This window comes from Paracoccidioides brasiliensis, assembly GCF_000150735.1.
Source record: "Paracoccidioides brasiliensis Pb18 unplaced genomic scaffold supercont2.2, whole genome shotgun sequence".
In the NCBI taxonomy this organism is placed as follows: Eukaryota; Fungi; Ascomycota; class Eurotiomycetes; order Onygenales; family Ajellomycetaceae; genus Paracoccidioides; species Paracoccidioides brasiliensis.
The window spans coordinates 1,510,669-1,532,262 of NW_011371359.1; the positions used below are offsets into that span (position 1 = coordinate 1,510,669).

The following is a 21,594-nucleotide window of genomic DNA, read 5'->3' on the forward strand; positions in this document are numbered from 1 at the left end:
CGCTGGTATTCTCCGAATATCGATGACTGTTCGACAGCGGCCGATTGTTGGAAGCCCGTGTATGAAGTAGCGTGTCGACAACAAGGACATTTCCCATCAGTTGCCGCTCCTCGAGCATATGGACTAGAAAGCACACCAAGACGATCACGAAGGATTAGAAGTAGAGTAACACAGTCATGAAGCAAACTGCTGTCTGCGTGTCAGCGCTGACTGAGCATTTGCATTTCGTGTGTGTTCTCGAGCTGCATCCAAGAGCCGAACCCCGGGGCTCATTATGTAACTAACTAACGTAATTCCCAAGCGAGCGGATCACCCAAGCGAGCAGATCACAAAATCATCATATTTCAACTCACTAGATTTTAAATCAAATTATCTCAACATCACAACACTTAATTAAATTAAATTAATTTACACTAGATTGGGGACATCTTATTCTTGTATGTCTAAGAGTGTCATAATTGCTACAGCATTGTGGAGCTCATTAAAGTCATTGCAAACTCAAATAATAAAAACTTACAGAGTTGAAAAACTGTCTATTCAACAGATGCAGCAGATGGAATAATAAGATTCTGAGCTTCATTTCCAGTTAGATCTACTGCATGTTGAATTTGATGTCTAGATCTATTCTGCTTTTTACATCTCTATCTCATTCGCATTGAATATATATGAGAATATAGTTCATTCTGACATATTGACTGATACAATTACAGTCACTCATTTTTAATTTCCAAAGTATAAGAGCTTTGTCTGACTGTAGCACTCACTGCTGGTAATAATCTTAAGAGAATACAGTCTTATTGCAAAGTCAATCTCATCAAAGTTGTATATATTCTCTGACAGAATCTCATACTTAGTAATTGCATTCTTCAAGATCTTAAATCAAGTCTGAATAATTTTTATATCCTCATATTTGGCCTGGTCATGATTATAGTGTCTGGAGTAATGAGTCTGAAGCTCAGGACAACATGCCCCTAGATTTGACACCCAGTTCTTGCCAACATGGAGGGGTAGTGGTGGAGGTGGTGGAATTCTGTAGAGTAAGAAGATAATTAGCTATATCCTCAATAAATGCTGACTGTGGGGGAAATCCTTGTTTAGCTTGATCCAGCACCCATTCAACTAGCCTATTCTCCTCAGCCTGGGTTAATTTGATTGAATTTGCATGTAGATTCATGCAAGCAGTCTGGTCATTGAGTTGATAATTTAAAGAAGATAATGACATATTAAATACATGTGCAGCTTCACAGATTGGGGAGATTTCTTGATTTTTTAAAGCATTTATCAAGAGTTCAAGCCTCCCCTCTCTCTCAAGAGAATTTGAAGTGTTTTTATTGCAAATTGGTGGCATAATTGTGTGTTGGGATGGATGAGTAGTTAAATGAGAAGATATTTTTGAATTGGTGATCCGCTCACTTGGGTGATCTGCTTGCTCACTTGGGAGTTTCGTTATCTAATTATTGGCGCTGAACATTGGGGAGGTTCAGAGTGCGGAGTGCGGAGTGCGGAGTGACGGCTAGCAAATGTTCCTTTGGATTAGTCATCATGTCCCTGATTGGCTGGAGCTGTTTATTGCTGCGAGCTCCCCCGATGAAGCTGGTAAATTCTCCCACTGACAACTGTTTCAAGGACATTGTCAAGGACTCGAGAAATTATTAGGATTCCGCGCCATCCTTCATTACGCCTAGGAATACTCCCCAGCGGTTGTCAGCATGGTCAGATGCCCCATCTGTGACAAGTCCGTCCGGGAGAACAAGATCAACGACCATATAGATTCAGACTGCCAGAGCTTCATTACTGACGCCGGCTCAGGCCAGACAACTGATCGCTCTTCCCAAGGGAACCACCCTGTCTCTTATTTTTTCCAAAACTCTTCAAGGAAGGCTGTTTCCCAGCCAGTCTCCAATATAAATAGCCACACATCGTCTCCCACTCCTATTCCAACTTCAGGTCCAACTCAACTTCCAACACTCAAAGGGAAGCGATCATTCATAGATCAGGATGGACTCCAGCGAAATTTCAATGGGCCTGGAGATGCTATACCGGCTTTGCTGGGAGAAGGCGGTGGCCATTCAGCGAAACGGAGCCGGGTGTCTAATGCTCTCAGAAATGCTGCTCCTCTAGCTGAACGAATGCGTCCGCAAACCTTGGATGATGTCTGTGGCCAGGAGCTTGTTGGACCATCGGGAGTGCTTCGGGGACTTATCGAACAGGATCGGGTCCCCAGTATGGTGCTCTGGGGTGGTGCCGGCACAGGGAAAACGACAATTGCAAGAGTCATTGCAAAAATGGTTGGCAGCAGATTCGTGGAAATCAACAGCACCAACTCCGGAGTTGCGGAATGCAAGAAACTATTCGCTGAAGCAAGGAATGAGCTCAGCTTGTCTGGGAAGAAAACTATCCTCTTTTGTGACGAGATCCACCGATTTTCCAAATCACAGCAGGACGTTTTCCTCAGTCCCGTCGAGAGCGGCCAAATCACATTAATTGGCACCACCACTGAGAATCCATCATTTAAGGTCCAAAACGCTCTGTTATCTCGATGCCGCACGTTCACCCTCTCAAAGCTCAAAGACCAAGATATCATTATGATACTTAATCGGGCCCTGGAAGTCGAGGGACCAAATTATTCACCCTCTTCTCTGGTGGACGACGAATTGATCAAATATCTTGCTGCATTTGCTGATGGCGATGCTCGAACGTCTCTTAATCTACTGGAACTCGCAATGGATCTGTCACATCGTGAGGGAATGACTAAAGATGAACTTAAGAAATCATTAACTAGGACCCTCGTATATGATCGCGCCGGTGACCAACACTATGACACCATATCTGCGTTTCATAAGTCCATCCGAGGGAGCGATCCTGATGCAGCACTCTATTATCTAGCACGGATGATTCAATCCGGCGAGGATCCGCTTTACATAGCTCGACGTCTGATAGTGGTTGCTTCTGAGGACATCGGACTAGCAGATAATACGATGCTCTCTCTTGCGACCGCTACATACACTGCGGTGGAGAAAATCGGCATGCCTGAGGCACGTATCAACCTTGCACACGCTACAGTTGCCATGGCTCTATCAAGGAAAAGCACAAGGGCCTATCGGGGTCTAAGCAACGCAATGGCTGTCTTGGAGGAGCCCGGGATGGCAGGCCTACCCATTCCCATACATTTGAGAAATGCTCCAACAAGGTTAATGAAAGAAATGGGCTATGGAAAGGAATATAAGTACAACCCAAACTATGTGGATGGCAAAGTGGCACAGGTGTATCTCCCTGAAAAATTGCAGGGCAGACAATTCCTAGAGGATCGCGATCTTGGGTTGCAGGTAGATTCAGACCTTCATAGTGACTTTGAGTGCGTGGGTGATTGAGTCCAACAAGCATGACTACAACCTGCATTTTGATAGCGAATGATTGATAGAGTCGATATATCTTTACGGTAGACACTGGCTGATTTACAAAGCATTCCGATCTTCTCCCGCAGTCAGCCATTCAATTATTCCAACCTCGTGGTTTTTCTACTGTGAGGCCCAGTGATGTCAGCGGCTGCGCCTTGTCTTGTTTCTAGTTTCACAGGTTGGCGTCAGCGCCCTAAGCCTCCATCGTGCAATAAAACAGCATATAGTTAGCTTCCTGCATTATGCCCTCAACCGGGATCCACCTTCACCTACCTCATCGACCAATGGCGGTTATATTGACATGAAATGCACTTCATCAGGCCTCAACATGACGGCCTGCCCCAAGAATGAAGTTCTGACGTCGCCTTTTCGAAATGAAATGGAATCTCTCAAAAAGTCTCCCGAGGCTTTCGATAGCTTCAATTCTTTGCTACACACTTGTCTTCTCCTCTCGTTACTTACGGTGTTCTTGTCCGTCGCTGTTTGTTTATCGATTTTACTACTCCTCCATGTAGTGAAAAGGCACTATACCCCAGAGCTTGGTTGTGGACAATGGTTCTCCATTTGCCTCTTGAGTTTTTGGTCATGCGATAGGGGTTAATATGGACAATATATCCCCACCTTCTCAAAGTCAATTTTATCCCCATCCCACTCCCAGTTCTTCTTCCCCCACCCGTGTGACACAAATTGTATTCTCTCCCCGGCAGATTGTAAGTGAGGTTTGGGGTTTGGCCTCCTATTCCGGACATTTTACATTCTTTTCACATCAAACTCAGCACCCAGTCGTCCATCCACGCAAACCAGAGAGGAAACCCATGTGATCTTCAAAATGTGTGTGAGGAGAATGGGCTGCCACGTCTCCGCAACTATGAGCAGATCTGGCTATTTATGAGTCCAAAGTTCAATGCTCGCAAATATCGACAGGAAGCCCTCCGCAAGGCAAAAGAAGATACTTTCGTTGGAACAAATTCGTTCGTTACAGAATTAAAGGCCTGGGTGAATCGCTACAGATCGATGACAGCCAAAGTCATTTTACAAATCCGATCCGGTCTTCTTCCTTCCTCTACCTTGGTAATACTAGATACAACTCCTCCTGATGTCCCAGTTAACCATTTTCACCTCTCGAAGGAAGAGAGGATGGTTAATGAATGCCGCCTTTTCAAGCATTCCACATCCTTCACTCCCTCATATAGGCCCTCGTGGTGAGCATTCTGATGTGCTTTTTCTAGCAAAGGCAGTATATCGGTAACCAGGCTCCACGCGAGGGCGACAGATTTCACCCTTGCCAAAATTGGATTGACGGATTTACTCATTTCTCTCACCAAGCTTGTCTCCCTGTTGGCAGAAGAGCTTTGCTTGAAATTACGTGTTGGGCTTCGGCCATCGAAAACGAGACCAATTTCCCAAGAAAACCATGTTGTACTTAGGCTGTACCATCAGGTTCTTGTCCACTATCCAACCTACAAAGGAACTTCGTTGTCGAGGCATTACTCTCATCCAAGCACTGCGCAGTCTGTGATAGAACACTTGTTGAAAAAGCACATTTCTAGGGGCCTATCGCAGAAATACCCGCTCTGTCTTCCCCAAGTTCTTTTCGGTTAGAGGTGTACCTCTGTTCTGGGGCAACAAAAGTCTATCTCGAAGGTGCACCAACTCCAAGTTTATCTGTTTGACGTTCCATCGATCACCAATGTTGCGCAACTCCTGATGAGGAGTTCTCCAGTGACCTCCCCTCTTCGTTCAGACAAGAGGCTCTAGTCAAGGCCCCCCGTCATATGCCCCGTCACCAGCAGATCACATAATTCCCACCCCCCGGGACACAACGAGTCAGGCGGCTGGATTTGGCCTCCTTCTGCTCCACTGACAGGGGATCACAACCTAAGCAACATCAAAGGAAAACATGATAGCAGCGGAACTTTGCATCACTGACTTTGGGAGTAACGGAATCTACCTCGTTCACCTACGTTGACAATGAAGCCCGCGAGAGCAGTAGTACCAAGTCAAGGCATTCAGAAGATGATTATTTCGAATATGGCGAATGTATTCAGGACCTTGCAGCGGGCTGTTGTAGGGTCAAAACTGGGCATGTCCGTTGGTTCCAATACCTTGGGCAACGTACCAGCCGCCCCTATGCAGACGCATGCAGTAATGCCAGACCCAAAGAAACGCAAATAGTCTTCAACCCTCCATGTGCTGCCTGTGCTTTGGCTCTCTTACTGTGATATACTCACACATCACCATCCGCATGGCATTTTCACTTGATATATATACACCCCTGTTTTCTCCTTCATGAATTTTGATATATAGCCTCTTGCTTCGTCATTGAAACACCCGTGTTGTCCTATAGCCCCTTCGCAGGCCTGTAAATTCACTATGTTTCGCTGTTTCATTTTTGCTCCACTAATCCGTTTCCCCTCATTGCCCATGGATCCATTGCTGCAAAGGTTGAGTGGTTTGTACAGAAGATTTGAATATTCTCTTTGCCCGTTATTGTTATAACACTTTTGGCTGGCCCTTTACTCTGGATGAAGTCCGATACTTTTATTCCGGATATTTATTCCTACTTTATTATTTATGCTGGATAGACGGTGTTTACGGAGTTATGTCAAAGATAGATATGTTATTAGGTATAGAAATTCGGGCGTATAGTAGATGGCATATGTTCGGGACATTTACTTGCGTTTTATCGGAGTAACTATAGTAGTTATCAATTGCTTCTTTCGCATTGTTGGAGTTGGATCAATAATATCCTGGCTTCATTACAGCCCTAATACAACAGTCCTCCGGTTTGACTATTTGTCTGTATTTTGTTCCTTTTGTGTAATAGACATAGAATGTGTATTTATTCATGTTTTCTTGATATTCCTCCAAAGTCGGCTTTTACCAGCAGATCACGTGCATCCCTTCAAGTTCGACGTTTTCGCGTCGAATCGCGACTTCAACTCGAAATACAACAAAAAGACAATCAGAGAAACAGAAATTCACTCCATACAAAAAGAAAAGGACACAGCCTATTCCCCAATACCACACCCAAGAGTGTGGCGATCCCCGTATATCGATCCCGCTATTTCTTAAACCCTCTTCTTTTCTACGTCCCATCCAACCCAAACCAAACCGAACCGTAAATTAGCGATAAACAAATGGCCTCCAGTTCCGCACACCCCTCATTCCCGCCTAGGTCCTCCTATGCCAGCGGAAAACTCCCCGATAGATCTGCCCTGAACAATAACCACCTCCCGTTTGGCGCGTCAGTGCTCTCTCGACGGGATCGGGGCGATTTTGGGGGGGGAGATGGCGGCATCTCGAAATCTGTACCACATCCACCCCCTCCACCCTCCCACGCCCAACAGAACCCCCACCAACAACATCCACAGGCAAACAGTAACCCCCTTAATGATCTGACGGAGGAACAGAGAGAGGAAATCAATGAAGCGGTAAGGAAATTAACGAATTTCCCTACGTCTACTTGAGACCATAAATCCACAACTCTCCCAACCTGTTTACACGAATTTCTCTTTCTACAATTACAATCACTGAAGACTATATTGGACCAAAATGCAGTTCACTCTCTTCGACCTCGACCGCGACCGGCACCTCGACTACCACGAGCTCCGCGTCGCCCTCCGCGCACTAGGCTTCACCCTCTCTAAACCCGACCTCATTTCCCTCCTAACAACCTACGGGGTCCCACGCAACGCCCAACAACAATCACAATCCCAACAGCAACGGACAGCAGGACAGCGTAGCGGCAACGAGCAACCTCCTCACCCATCCAGTCTTCTCATGCCCCTCTCCGCCTTCCAGACAATTAGCGCGCGCAAGATTCTTGAGCGAGACCCTCGGGAAGAGATTCTTCGGGCCTTTGACCTGTTTGATGAGGGGGGGAAAGGATTCATTGATCTGGAAGATTTGAGGAGAGTGGCGAGGGAGTTGGGGGAGACGGGGTTGGAGGAAGATGAGTTGAGGGCGATGATCGAGGAGTTTGATTTGGAAGGGGTGGGAGGGGTGACGCGAGAAGGGTTTGTAGGCATATGTTTGCAGTGAAGGGGGGCCGGAATCCCTATCGCTCTCGTTTTGCTATCTGCTCCTTTTTCGTTTTAGCCCCTTGTATGATTACTGTAGGTTCTGGGATGAGGAGTTTATGTGGGTTACCTTTTTCTTTTCTTTTCTTTTCTTTTTTTTTCTTTTTTTGCTATCTTCGCCCTTAAATGACTCCGATGCGGTCATGCTTTTTTTTTTTTTTTTTTTTTTTTGTTTCCCCTTATCTCAATGTTTGTATTCATCCTATCCATAGAACCCCCACTTTACACCATATACTATATTGCAATGGCTCCTAGTCCTTATTATGAACAACTCTATCAATATCCCAGCCGCGGAAACCAACCTAAGTCGTAGATATGTTACTTCTGTTGTCTCCTCAACCTGCCTGTTGTGACTAGAGAGAAGCAGAGGTGGAATAATTATCATCAGGCTAAAGCTCGAGAGACGTTGAGATGAATGTCACTAACAGGTAAGTAAAATGGTTCTAACATGACAATGGATCTAATGGGTAAGGGTTGGAGGGGTTGGAGAGGCAAAAGGGAGATATATCTGAATGAATGTTTAAATCACATTGAGAGATTTTTCTTACTCTGATTTTTAATAATTTTAACTGTTTTAAAACCATATTCAATTGTCCACTTATCGTCAATCTCTTATATTGAAGAGAAAGGCCACTTAATCTAAATACTTCATGGCGTCGGAGCGGCCACCAGGGCACTTGCTAGTCCGTGTACACCTCAACAAAAATGACATGTACGGCATTATAAGGAGCAGAATCCAAGAAAGAAAAAACCAAAAGAGAACAAGTAACAAAATTACAAAGAACAAAATTACTGGGCAAACGACATACGTCTACTAATGCAACATCAAAAAGCCAAACAGAAACGAAAAATTATAAGAGATAGTTACGCATACCGTACCGAAGGCATCCCTCCCCTTGCTGCCATTGTGCTTCGGTATGCTGGTGGCGGGAACATTGGGTCAAAGGGTCTAAAATTTCGAGCACCAGGACCACGCTGTGCTGGTTGTGATGCCCATTGACCTGGCGGAGTGGGTCCACTCCATCCTGGGTTTGATGGTGTTGGTGTAAGAAGCGCGGTTTCTTGGGTCATTGGATCCATGGTCTCTCGGCGTCGAGGTCTCCGACATCGTTTGAATATGCAGCTTAGGACTGACAGGAGGATAAGGCCGCCTATGCCAGCCGCAAGACCAATAACGAGAGGTCTATTCCTGCCAATCCAGGACCTGACCTCGTTGCCAAACGAGGAACCCTCGCACAATCCCTGACAGGAGAGTAGATGGTTAGTATGACCGAAATCGCGCGAAAAAGAGAAATAATGCTTACATTTCTACACCTCCCGCCAGCGGCGCAGGGTGTCCCGTCAAGGAAATTCTGGTTGATTGACAAGCATTGGTTGCGAGAAAACTGTGGTGAAGAACACGCCAGTAAACACGTCCGATCGTCGCAGGCAATCGTCTCGTTACCACTAAGGGAGTTACCCATCATGCTTCGGCATTGTTGATTTCTACTTGTGCACTGACCGCTAGCACAAGTGAGACCTTCTCCGCAATTCTCACCATCTGGACTACTTGTGTCGGGAGGACAGCTGGAGGAACTTCCAGTGCACTTTTCCTCTGGATCACACGGACCAGTGCTAGCCCGGCAGACCATGTCGCTGGATTTAAACTGGCAGTTGCTGCAACAGTCCTCATTTGAATCATCACAGACTGCATTGCTTTTAAACTTGCATGTCCGAGCATCACAGCAAGTATTGTCTCTGCATCCCTCTTCTCCACCGCAGTCGCAGTCTTCACCTTCTTCAACGATCCCATTCCCACACTGGCTTCCGGTAATCGTCACCACTCCACGGTTATTCGAAAGACAGTCGGACCGAACACTATTTCGCCCCAAACCAGAGCAAATATTCCCAACAGAACACGGTGAGAATTGCGTGACCCCTCTGCCAGAGGTGGGATTCATGATAAATTGGCCACCTGCATCGCAACTACTTCGTGATAGAGGGCAACACTGAGATGTAGCTTCCTGTGACTCCGAGCAAAGTGAACCGTCGCAGTCATGGACAGCACCAAACGTGTGTCCAACCTCATGACTTCATGCCGAAGAAATTAGCAGCGCATTCAAGATTACAACTCGAGATGAAGAGAAGTGGGAAAACTTACGCAAGTACCTGCCACTCATTTGACGTGCGAGCAACAACGTTTGCTCCAGATACGGTCTGCGATGCGCTGTTATTCGGATCTCGCCTGGTTTGGGCTTCACGGTTGCACAACTGTCCAAGCCAAGCTAGCCCAACTTCAGGCCCAGTTCTGCAGTTGCTCATAAGAGTCCAGAATGCATTATTATCTTGTTGTTGGCCACGCCAGGCCGAAAAGATGTTGAGCCGACTGCTGATGTCAGGGGAACCATTATCAGAACAGTCAACATTCCATAAAGCTGAAGAAGGGGCTGTGGCAGGGCAATCTGGAGGGAAAACAGTCAAATTCCGAAGTCCAAGGGAAATGTTAAAAGTTTGTTCGTAAATTTGAGATGCACCGTTGACGACCTGGATAATATTTTCTCTGGCTGCTTGCAATGCATCGCGTTGCTGTGAACTGAACGATGCTGTATAAGTGCAATCGGCGGCAACCCCAATCAAAGCAACTTTTCTGGTTGATGGGCAACCTGCAGTGCTGCCGATGCTTAGCCTCAAGTTCACACCACTCCCTCCAGTTCCAGGCATGTCGGATTGTCGTCGAGCCAATCCTAGGACAGAATCGAATGACATGGAGCCCCAAAACCCGTTGTCATGTCGTGTCATGGCGCGAAATACGGGATGACCGAGATCTGAGTTAAATGGCAGATTATCGGCTGCACATGAACGCTCAGCAACCGAATTTCGCTTCGTAAAACCATCGTCTTCTCCTGGTTGCCCAATGTCTGAATCTCTGAAAACTACCATGTATTCTGCAGTAGTGTCGTCCAAGTGCGGGTCAAGCTCGTGCCTTGTTTGGACATAGCTCGACCGCAGTAAGATGTGGTGGTGATCATGCATGATGGTGAACACGCCTTCAAAAAGAGGGTCGGGGCCATCTTCTTTGACGACCACCCGAGCCCAACCAACCCTCTCCCAATTCCCATATCCGGATTCAACCCAGGACCAGCCTTTGAAAACTTTATGATTCTGTCGATTTATTAACTCTGATTTCTGGATATTTCCGGCTTGATCGACGAAGTGCACCTGTGCATCTTCCGCAAAGATGTCATGGTTTGGTTCTAAAGTAAGTTTTACCCGCTGCTGCCTTCTATGTAGATCGAATGTGATATCAAAATGTGAAAAGGCGTGTACCCGATGGGACGGCGTATGGATGATAGGCCGTTCAACGAGAGAAATGTAACCGATACTATCTCGTCTCTGGGAACGAGCTGGCGAGTAGATGCATGGTGAGAATTATCTCTATGTGAGGACCTTTTGAAACCATTGCGAGGAGGCAACGTACCATCAACAGTTGTAGCAAGAATTCCTAGGATGCTGGTTATCAAAGGAACCAGGCCAACAAATTTTTGCATAGCGAGCGGGACGCTACGGCTCAAAAAAGCCGTTGGGTCCGTGGTGACCGCTGACGGGGGGACGGACCCTCAGCGGCTGTAGATCTAAGAGAAGGATTTAAGAAGGTATATACAGACAGAGTACGATATGGTCCAACTGAAGACTTCACGAAAGAACGTAGAAAAATGTAGTAATGAAATACAATATTTTTGTTTCTCAAGGGTTGAGAAAAGTTCGAGAACCAGTATGCGGTGAGGAGAAAAGGGAACCAGGTTATTTTTTAGTGCGATCAAACCGATCCGCAAAGATGAGAAGAAGAACCAAGGCGGGGAAGGCACAAGAACGACCAAGGATCACAAACTCTCAGCCTCCTCTGGCAGCCACGAACACAATAATTAATAGCAGTCAGGGCGAAGCGGTTGCTGCTTGACCAACTCAAAATAATCAAAACAATCAGTTTAACTAAGTTGTGAGAGGCTGAGGGCGAGAACAAGGACGGTCGGTGAGGGATATATCCTGGCAGGCTTAGTGGCAGGCTTTGGAACGACCGAGCGATGTTAAAAACCAAGCACCCCAGCAATGATATGTTTGCAGCAAACGAGCGTGTAGTTCGAGAAGGATGGATTTTCCTCACACACAATATTACCATGTGTAAAATCTCTGGAGAATTTCCCAAGGGCGATCGATCCTAGAAATTGTCGCGTAAAATAACCGAAGGGGTTAAATATTCCAATGATAACCTGACGCCAGAACCAGGAGTTACAAAACTTCTGCGCAAATTCAAGGTAACTTTCATCAGGTACGGAGTACTTGGATTTCACTTCCTTGATTGTTATTCTGGGTATCGAGATTCAAGGCCGCGGATCGGTTTCATTCCGTGGCTGTTAACGCCACGATCGGGTCTGTGGAGCGAGAGAATGTGGCGCAGACTGGGGCGCGGGGGGGGGGGGCAAATCCCGCCCAGTCTACGTAACTGGTCTTTTGACGAAGGCCGTTCAAGCCGACAGTATCCGTGGAATCTGTGGGACGAATGCGGGAGAAGCATGCGGGATAGGCATTGAATATCTGGAGGAATGAAGACGAGAATAAATGTTGTAAGAACGAGAGATCAGAAAGAAGGAGAAGGGACTTGACGTTGGGTTTGTTTCGTTGTTCACTTGTTGACGGAAGCCCGCTGGGGCTGAAAACCAGGGGGGGGATGATTAGGTAAGGGCCGGCGTTGCTCACCCACTAACCGACCAGTTACAGTTAAAACGCTGGTGTTGCAGAAAAAGTTGGAACTGGTCTACAATCTTCGGGCCGAGAAAAAGCTTCTGCGTGGCTTAGACATTCAGAACATGACACCACCGCCCCATTAAAACTGCAGACAACTACTCAACTAGGTCATCTCTCTCACGCATCCTCTCACATCCCTCTCACACATCTCTCACACATCTCTCACACATCTCTCTATGCTCTTCTTGACAGCAGTGATTGTATCATATTTCTCAGGTCCTAACCCTAACCCTAACCCTGGTGGGTGTTGAGGGCGGCGAGGTTGAATGAGATGTTGTTTGTTGACGTAAAGGTGCGGAGTGTGTTGTTTATTTTTGAATGGGTGACCAGAGTCGATCATGGCTTAAAAAAGTGGGCCCAACTCATAGAACCCACACGTTCAACTTATTTTTAAAAGCACGTTCGTTCAATTGCAACCCTGTCCATCTAACTATGGATCTCTCACGTATTACTACGGTATCATGGATCTCTCACATCTATCGTTCATTTATACAATCAGACGACCACGTCAGTCACTCTTGCAATGAATGCTCCGGGGTTTCGCTGGGTGCAGATTGGACAGACATCATCACTACGAGGAATTGGAGCGCCCCCATATAACTAACGATCCGCAGAGCAATATCAACACCTAGATTCAACACCTAAAATCTCCTTCAAAAATCCATCCGCGACAACAGCAAAAGCAGCCAACACAGCTGTGTAACCCATGTTTACAGCATCTGGCCGAATCAGTTGCCATTTATATAACTCCAAACGCCCAAATTCGCACGAAAGAGGAGGAATAAAAAGACGAGAGTTGGAGATCACAGAAGAAATGAGCTGAATAATTCCCATTCTGGTGAATCTTCAGAGTTAAACTACCCAAAGCCCCGCCAGCAGAGAGAAGTGACAAAATAAAAAAAAATTAAATTAAATTAAAAAAAAAATAAATTTTTTTGTTTATTAATGCATGCGATGCTTCCAATCATCCAACCTGGGTGTTTAACTCGGTTGGTTCCGCCAGGTTGGGGTATCCCAGAGCTACTTTCGACTGGCTCGAACTGTTATTTGGAAGCAAAAGATGACTCGCAGCCACCCTGTCCCCAGTCAGGGCCAAGTCCCATCTGGGACTTTTGGGGTTCCATGAAATGGATACGAAGAATGCGTTTGAAAGGTGATCACTTGATCACTAATTTCCTCAGAAGTACTCACTCATTGGAGCATGGAAAAACAAGCTACTTAGAGCCTTGCTGTCTCTCAGGCTCCCCAAACTGGACAGTTCTAAAAATTGTCCGTGGGGCGCCTTGGCTCAAGCATCTGCGGTGCGCTACCGTTACAGCTTCCCAGGGTTCCCATATCCTTGGAGAATGAAGAGAGAAAATTGTGGACGGTTGATGCTATTTATTCTACGGACGTTTTCCCGGTATTTATAGCCTTTTTTTCTTTTTCTTTCTTTTTGTTCTACAATTCTTGTTTTGGCTGCTCGCTTGCGGGTTTTCCATCCGTTGCGTAACTTACGCAGATTGCATGTCTGCAGGCGAGCGTCAACCCCCCCCCTGCAAGCTCTGTGTTCGACTCGAGCTCGACCTTGTGGGGGATAACTGCACAAACAGTTCGCAGTATACATACCCTTTATCCTTTTGATGAATTCGTAGACTGCGTGAATATATGGAGATGGAGATAAGAATCACTGGAACTTTGGTCTGAATGCAAAATTTACTTTTGAAGTATTCTAAAGTAAGAAGGAAGGAAAATTAATGTATTCTAGACAAAAACTATTTTGATAGTAGGAACACGACTTCCCTCAATCAGAGGTAGTATGATAAACCTCATGAGCCTTGATTGCGAAATGCGGAATCAGCGCACCGCAAATGGCACATTCATCCACCAGAACATCTCCACCACCATCTAACATATCTTCTTCGTCTTCATCGCTATCCCATTCATCTCCACTGCCACCACCACCGTCATCAATGGCAGAAGCACCAACTCCAACATCAACGCCAGCATCAGCCACCCACCCTCCCTTCCCACCGTCATCCTCAGCCTGACCCTCAACCCTCCACTCCTTCAACACCCTCTCCTGACTCCTAAACATCTTCCCAATATCCCTCCCGACACTCCCCCTCTCTGCACCTACCCCCCCGACCATAGCCATATTCGTCACAGCAATATTCACAACATGTATATTCAAGCCCCTCACGTCCTTCTCAGGATGCAACCTGCGAAAGAGTGTGAAGAGAGTTTCGTTGACAAGGCGCTCAGTGACGGTGTCTAGAGTGACGTTGTCAGCAGTACCATTGCCAGCGTCCTGTTTGTGGTCATTAAGTTTAAGCAAAGAGAAAATAAATGACGGCATGGGACATGACTTGGAAACCCGCCCTGCGCTGAAATCGACCCTTCCATCGGGGAGCGGCGGGGAACGGGTCTGTGTAGAAAGCCGAAGGGTTCGCGGATGCGCGAGCCATCGCTTCTTTATTTTCCTTTTGCCCTTGCGGTGCAAATCGGTGGATTGGATGTCAAGATGAACATCACCCTCTTCTTCCTCATACTCCTCAGTCAAATCCACAAGCATCCTCCGAACAAGACTCCTCGCCAACGCCAGCAGCTCCTTCCTCACCACATCAAGCCCCGCCAGCTGCCCATGGCCATAGGAATCCTCAATGCTAATCTGCGTGGGAACATCCCTAGCCTCCGCCACAGGACTAGGGTCGACCCCGTTAATCAACCCCCATATTTTTGGTCCGATATCTCTGGGCAACGAACTTCCGCCGCCGCCGCCGCTACTACTACTGTTTGAAGACAGCAGTATCTCATCCAGCAGCGGCGGGCCCATGTTCGGATATAAGCGAACATCCCTTACTGTGACGCGATCCTCGCTCGGGAGCTGGTCATATATGCCAGATCCTAACGGCTTACGGCCTAGAACATGCGCGCGGAGCTTCTCGGCGATTTTGAAACCAATGCCTGGTACTGCGCTGATGTCATGGTCATCCAGGAAGCGGGTGATGTTACTGCCTTGGGCCTCTTGGCCGGGTTCTGATGCGTCGTCAGTAGCTGCGGTGTTGGGTTTGGAATTATTGCTATCATTATTGGCAACAGAATAGGGAGGCAGGAGTGTTGTTTGGTTCTGCGGCTTGTGGAAGTTTCCTGCGAGTTTTGCTAGGAGTTTGGATGTTGAGATGCCAACAGTCGCTGTGTAGCTTTTGTGTTGCTCGAGCTTGTGTCGGATGTAGCTGGCCAGGTGTGAGCCGAGAATTAGCCGTTGGTATAATATTTTATTTTGTGCATTATTATTACTGATATGGGTATTATTAGTTTTGGATGGAAAAGCCCCGGCTGTGGTTGAATATGATGTGGCACATGGGGCTGAGCCGTCCGTATCCTGACGATGGGAGGCGGCCCAAGACCCAGATGTTCTATCTAAGGTCTGGGAGCGAGGATACGTAGGTCCCGAGACTGTACGTGCATCATATGCAAACCCCAGAGTTGGATCCGTCTTATCAAGATGGAAAAAAGAACTACCTAGATCGTTGTAGTTGAGAAGTTCAACATTGTAGTCTACCAGAGAAGTGACGTCCAGAAACACCTACATCAAATAACATTTTCATTATCTCTATAGACATAGTTTACGTAGCCAAAAAAAAAAAAAAAAAAAAAAAAAAAAAAGAAAGAAAAAAAAAGGCTCACTCACCTCATCAAATCCCAGCCTCTCCACCCTCCCACCCCACCCCCTTTCCACCCCTACAAACCCTTTTAAAAACAAATAAATCTCCTTCGACGCATCACGGAATTTGGTCAAATCTTCACCCGGCACAATAACCACATCGGGGCAAACTCTCTTCGCCTCCTTAATCAGCTGCAGCTTGCGTAATCCGCGCCGGCGCGCTTCATAGTTGCAAGTGACCACAATCTGCTTCTGCTGGACAGCTAGGGGAAGTGATTTCAACGCAGGGTTTTCCGCTTCAAAAACTGAGGCGTAGAAACAATCGTAATCCTATTTTATATGGATTTAAAGCTGATGGTGGAATGATCCACGCCTCGCACGATTGCGCGCAATAGGACGCGTGGATATATGGTGACGCAGTTTTGGTTAGCTTTGATCATTTTTTGCCCAAAAAATTTAAAAATTAAAATTAAAATTATTTTCTATCTTCTTCTTTTCTTCTTCTTTCTTTTCTCTTTGATTTCTCAAGACATTTGAGCATCTTCATGCGGATACAATGTCCTATCTATCATTGTAGCAGGATGACAGAACGCAAGCTAAGCTCCCAATTCTTTCCGGAAGTGGTACAGAGACCGTATGGGATGAAGAGCTGGTCGTAGATCCAGAAAACAAACTTATCAAAAAAAAAAAAAAAAAAAAAAAAAAAAGGATAGATAGCAATGCAGGGACAACTAACAAAGTGCAAGATAACCCTACTATCATCTCTGCGCAGTGGTACATCACCACCATACCTATGAAGGAGGTCTGCCATGGCCGTATTGTATTTGCCTACCCGTTGAAGTAGAAAGACACAACGCAAATATCATAGTCAACCCTAGCAAAAGCCTGGACCAACCACGGCACGGGGCATAACTTGCAGAGACTGACCTTGGAACTGCTGTTTCTTCCGCATCTGGAAACGAGGCCGAGAGACAGCTTCTCACAGTGCTTGGTTCAGCTCATTATTGGTCAAGCAGGTCCAGGCGCAGGAGACAAAGAGGCAATAGGCAGAACAAGATGGTTCAGAGGGGTGGGAGCGAAAGTGCGTGCTGCGTAAGCAGAAGAGGGAAACAGTCTGAAGTAACTGTAACCCATCCATCCACCCAAGGGTTAGTTGGGGCTTCCTGGAGAGGAGGATCCAAGGGAAAAAATCAAGGCGACCACCGATGATGGACGGATATCCAATGTACAGGGGTAAAGGATCAGGGAGAGAGAGAGAGAGAGAGAGAGAGAGAGAGAGAGAGAGAGAGAAAGCAGGATATTCCTCACCCAAGGATAGCGGACCTTGAAAATAAAACTTAGGTAGCGAAGCGGATAGATATCACAGCGGCAGACCCGACCGGGAGATGTTGGCTGTATTTTTGCCGCCAATAAGAGGGCTGGCTGGCCTGGTTACTAAAAAGGCACAAGGAGGGGAATGTTCACAATTTGAGGGTTATACCGGAGAGATCGGAGCGAGGGGGGCAAAACGGCTTTGGGTTATTTGTTGAGGCTGGTGGCGATGGCAGAGATTAAATAGTTGATAAGATTATTATTCTTCACATGTCTGAGTTGAATGGGGCTTGAATGGATTGCCACCGCTGGTGCCCCCTTGCGCCTTGTGTCCTGCGTCTTTGCCTGGGAGATGCAAAGACCCAGAAAGATTGGAGATGTCCCAGTATCCGAAGCTGGTTGGAGGCCGGGGGTGGTTGGATAGAATGTTCCTCCCTTGGGCACATCCAACCGTATCATTCATCCATTTCGTCGAGTTGTTATATACAGTTTTTTTTTTTTATTTTTTATTTTTTTTTTGATGACTTGTTTTGTGGCGCTGTGGCGCGTTAATCACGTGATATGGACAGTGGCTGGAGAGGCTTAGTAACCGCATAGCTAGATTCAGTCAATAGTTAAGTTATCCAGCTTGCATTAACTTACTTATTCACTATCGTAGCAAAGGGGAAAAAAACTAAATATATCTTCGGCGAACGATGATGATCCGGTACTTTCCTAGTGGTCCGGAGTACTTCTGGCTCATCAGCGCTAGCCACTGCAACTCCGCCCAGCCAGCCATTGTCCCAAAAAGTATCTATCTCAGCTGTCACTCGTATCCGCCCTCCCTCTGGAGCAAGGGCTGGAAGCAGGGCGGGCTGCTTCGTACATTCGTGCTTTACATACACACACCCACTCTGGTCCATCGCAAGCAACAAATAAGCGAGAGCAACAGACATTGTGATTACCAGAGCCCACTTACCCAGTGCTCTGTTCCGCGGTTAGTTCTCCAGTCCAGGGAAGCAGAGCTGACGAAGGGAGGATCGTATTCTAAGACCTTCAAGACCAAGGTAAAACAGAGATGATGTCAGACATCATAAATAGAAATAAATGGAATCAACGGTCAATATCTCATCGGTTTAAAATAGGGAAAACCTGTTTTGTCCATGTTCCAACGCAAGTTACTAAGGTTGTGGGCAAAAAACTAACTATACAACACATGACATGACACAATACTAATTAATATCCATGGAAGAGGAACATTCCACACTGTTATTTATAGCCGCCTATGATTTGCCTCGGAGATCCCTCCGTCCAGTCCCCCGAGCAAAAAACGAGACACGGGGGAAATAAGAGTAATGATAATAATAATAATAATAATAATAATAATAATAATAATAATAATTCAACCCATCCCATCATCCAGAGTCGATCAACCGCGCTAACTTAGTAAGAGGGTTTATCATATTCCCGTTAAGGGATTAAACTGCCGCCAATCACCGACTTTCGGAGATGCGCAGAGACAAATGCAACCGAACAGCCCCTGGGTTGGGTTTCAAGACAGGCACAAGATATTCTTGTAAGAATGATAGATAAATTAGATTCTGATAGAACTATTATATGTCTGAATAAGCAGACGGAGTGTAACTATTACACGGTTTCTGGGAGTTGTTGGATGTTTCAGAAGCCAATAAATAGGCTATTGTTGCGGGTGCTGCAGCTTGCCCCATTCTCATCACATCGGATCACAGAAAGCCAGCAGCAGCCCATCGGAAGCAAAACTTCAATATAGTTACCCCCCTCCAAGATATATCTTCCCTCCTCCCTTTTTACTCCTTCTTCTCTTCCTCTCTTCTCCTGTCCGTCTTGTCGACCATCTATTGTCTCTCCCACAGGTCCGGGTCTGCTTTTGCTCCGCCTTGAGTCGAGAGGGTCAAAGCCTCCGTCTGTCTCTCCAAGCTGGGTTAAGAATAGCCAGCCGTCCCAATCGGCGCCACAAAAACAAACGCTTCCATCTTCGACCCGGTTTTCGGTCTACTTATTTTGCCATTGTTATCGTTATTATTGCGAATTTGGCGATCGAGAAGATTCATTGACAAAAACGTCTCTCTCTCTCTCACCACCTCGGTTACTTACCTAAATGCCAACCCAACATTTTTTTTTTATTATTTAATACATAAACTATAAAAAAACCCACTCTTATCCATTTTATACTCCCCCCTCTCCCTCTGTGTTATTTTTAAAACCCCACTCAGTCGGCACGATTTGCCTGATTCTCTTATTCTTTCTTGTTTTTAATATTTCTGTTTTACCTCTCCTGCCTGTTCCTCGATCACCGATCACTGATCAGCGTCATTCCTCGTATCTTGCTTCCCTCTCCCTCGGAACTGTACCGCTACCACGGATCCCCCATCGACGTCTGTACCCGTACCGGCTTACGAGAGACCTAGACCCAAATCTCCGTTGAAACAAAGGGGGTTGAAATCTCTATATATAAAAACGAATTTACTTTGCATATCAAATACGGACGAAAGAGAAACAGAAGAACTTGCTCTTGCTCTCTCTCTTCTTTGCCCTTTGTTTCTTTTTCTTCTCTTTCTTCGTGTTTGTTTTTTGGTTGTTTAAACAAAACACTTGCAGCCATGCCGTCCATCATGTTGCAATAACACAACCGGACGACCAAAACCTACGTGCAATAACACAACATACACCAAGAAGGAATGCATCATGTTTATTCCCGACCTGGCTGCTGCTGTCGTCTGTCTCTTCCCACTCTCTTTTAATGCCTCTTTCACTTCGGACAGCTTCTCGTAAGCTTGAACGGCTGGTATTCGCCCCGCTATCTCGCTGGATATCATATCTACTCGCCATGCTCGCCGTATCCACGACCCCAAAGCCTGCACATATACAGTCTCTGCCAGCACCAGATCCTTCGTCAGAGTCAGATGATGCTTCGTTCCCACCGGGTTCTGTAAGCTCATTCACTCCCACGCCTCCTCCTCCTCCTCCTCCTAACGCTTCTGCTACTTCCATCGCTCCGCTATCGCTTCCATCGCCTGGGGATTCACAACCCTCCCCAGCTATGTTCGTAAAGCCACCTGTACCACCGGCTCTTCCGCCAACCGCCCGGAACCACGAGCCCTCCAATGTTAGCAAACGACCAAAGCTGTCCCTGCAGACTTCCTCACTGCCCATCACCTTTGGCAAGTCTACAACGGCGCTTTCTCTAGCGCTTTCAGCAGGATGTTCCGCTTCCCCCACCGTATGGAATACATTCAACAATGCCTATGACGGATTTCGCCGTACAACGTCGTCATCATCGCCAGTGAGCGCTTCGTCACCTAAATGCGCCTCCCGCTCCGCGAAACGGGGTTCGTCATATCTATGCAACTGCCAGACAGTTAATGAACAACTCCCCTACAAGCTCCCGCTCGGTCTACGGAGTATTCTGCGTAACTCCCCTCATACATCCTCACTGCGACGAGCGTCTCTGGCTGTGCCAAGCGGCAATGGGTCGGGCAATGGACACTGCGGGCGCAAAGTGTTATTCCCTGCGAAAAGACGGGTGAAATACCGCTTTCCGCTCGACGAGGAAATCAAGAACGTGCGCTATGTAGCGAGGCATTCGGATCTTTCACCTCTAGATTCACCCTCAGGACCTTCAGATGTCGGGACGTCATCCTCCTCCGAAGATGAGGAATCAGACTCGTCCGTCTCGCACCTGTCAGACGATGACGAACCATCAGCACTAACAGAGACACACAAGGGCAAAGACCAGGACAGTCCTGCCACTGGCGCCAACGCTAGCAACGATCATGGAGATGTAGCTGCTGTTAAAAATAGCTTACCTCCAGCAGCGGCAGCAACACCAACTGCCACAACTACAGCCGCTCCTCCCCAGCGCCCACGAACCAAGAGAAAACACTCCACAAGCAAGCGACAAATCTGCGCAGTCGCACTACGCGAAAACCTATCCAATGCCACCTTCGATTCTGGCGCCGGTAGCACCTGCGGCTCCCGGGATAACACCCCGCAAACACCACTTCTCCACAAACGGCGGAAATGCCATCGCAAGTGGCGCTGGACCCTGGGACCCGTGGAAGACGGACAAGTGCAGCTGACTACTACTACTAATGATAATACCAATGATTACGTTGAAACAAATGTATCTGAGCCTACGGTGGTGGAACTAGAGCTGTCTTCCCTTGCAACAGCAGAAACAGGAACAGGAACAGCAGGGAAAGTGGACGTTCCACTGCTAACCTGTCCGTCACCGAAACAGCGGCGTGGTGCACCGCTGATGAGCGATGTTTTACATGAATCTCCCGTCACACCGCTGCCGGAAAGTCTCCGGTCGAGCCCTGGTCCTGGTCCTGGTCCTCATTTGAAAGCTGTCTGA

At 46.9% G+C, this 21,594-nt stretch overlaps 6 protein-coding genes across 6 annotated transcripts; 4 read left to right on the forward strand and 2 right to left on the reverse strand.

The window, feature by feature from the left end:
* Nucleotides 1-1,709: 1,709 nt before the first annotated feature.
* On the forward strand, nt 1,710-3,371 carry PADG_01667 (ssDNA-dependent ATPase MGS1; the record flags this gene model as incomplete). Its single annotated transcript, XM_010759237.1, has 1 exon — nt 1,710-3,371. One exon carries the CDS (start codon nt 1,710-1,712, stop codon nt 3,369-3,371), a length of 1,662 nt encoding a protein of 553 aa, XP_010757539.1.
* Nucleotides 3,372-5,369: 1,998 nt separating this feature from the next.
* PADG_11297 (uncharacterized protein) lies at nt 5,370-5,573 on the forward strand (the record flags this gene model as incomplete). Its single annotated transcript, XM_010759554.1, has 1 exon — nt 5,370-5,573. One exon carries the CDS (start codon nt 5,370-5,372, stop codon nt 5,571-5,573), a length of 204 nt encoding a protein of 67 aa, XP_010757856.1.
* Nucleotides 5,574-6,538: 965 nt separating this feature from the next.
* PADG_01668 (uncharacterized protein) lies at nt 6,539-7,442 on the forward strand (the record flags this gene model as incomplete). The annotated part of the gene is made up of 2 exons (XM_010758716.1): nt 6,539-6,832; nt 6,960-7,442. The coding sequence occupies 2 exons, from the start codon at nt 6,539-6,541 to the stop codon at nt 7,440-7,442; spliced, it is 777 nt and encodes a 258-aa protein (XP_010757018.1).
* A 902-nt stretch (nt 7,443-8,344) lies between these two features.
* PADG_01669 (uncharacterized protein) lies at nt 8,345-11,007 on the reverse strand (the record flags this gene model as incomplete). The annotated part of the gene is made up of 4 exons (XM_010758717.1): nt 8,345-8,722; nt 8,785-9,550; nt 9,621-10,863; nt 10,938-11,007. The coding sequence occupies 4 exons, from the start codon at nt 11,005-11,007 to the stop codon at nt 8,345-8,347; spliced, it is 2,457 nt and encodes an 818-aa protein (XP_010757019.1).
* Nucleotides 11,008-14,045: 3,038 nt separating this feature from the next.
* Nucleotides 14,046-16,348, reverse strand: PADG_01670 (uncharacterized protein; the record flags this gene model as incomplete). Its single annotated transcript, XM_010758718.1, has 3 exons — nt 14,046-15,830; nt 15,936-16,238; nt 16,289-16,348. The coding sequence occupies 3 exons, from the start codon at nt 16,346-16,348 to the stop codon at nt 14,046-14,048; spliced, it is 2,148 nt and encodes a 715-aa protein (XP_010757020.1).
* Nucleotides 16,349-19,922: 3,574 nt separating this feature from the next.
* On the forward strand, nt 19,923-21,594 carry PADG_01673 (uncharacterized protein; the record flags this gene model as incomplete). Its single annotated transcript, XM_010758719.1, has 2 exons — nt 19,923-19,952; nt 20,011-21,594. 2 exons carry the CDS (start codon nt 19,923-19,925, stop codon nt 21,592-21,594), a joined length of 1,614 nt encoding a protein of 537 aa, XP_010757021.1.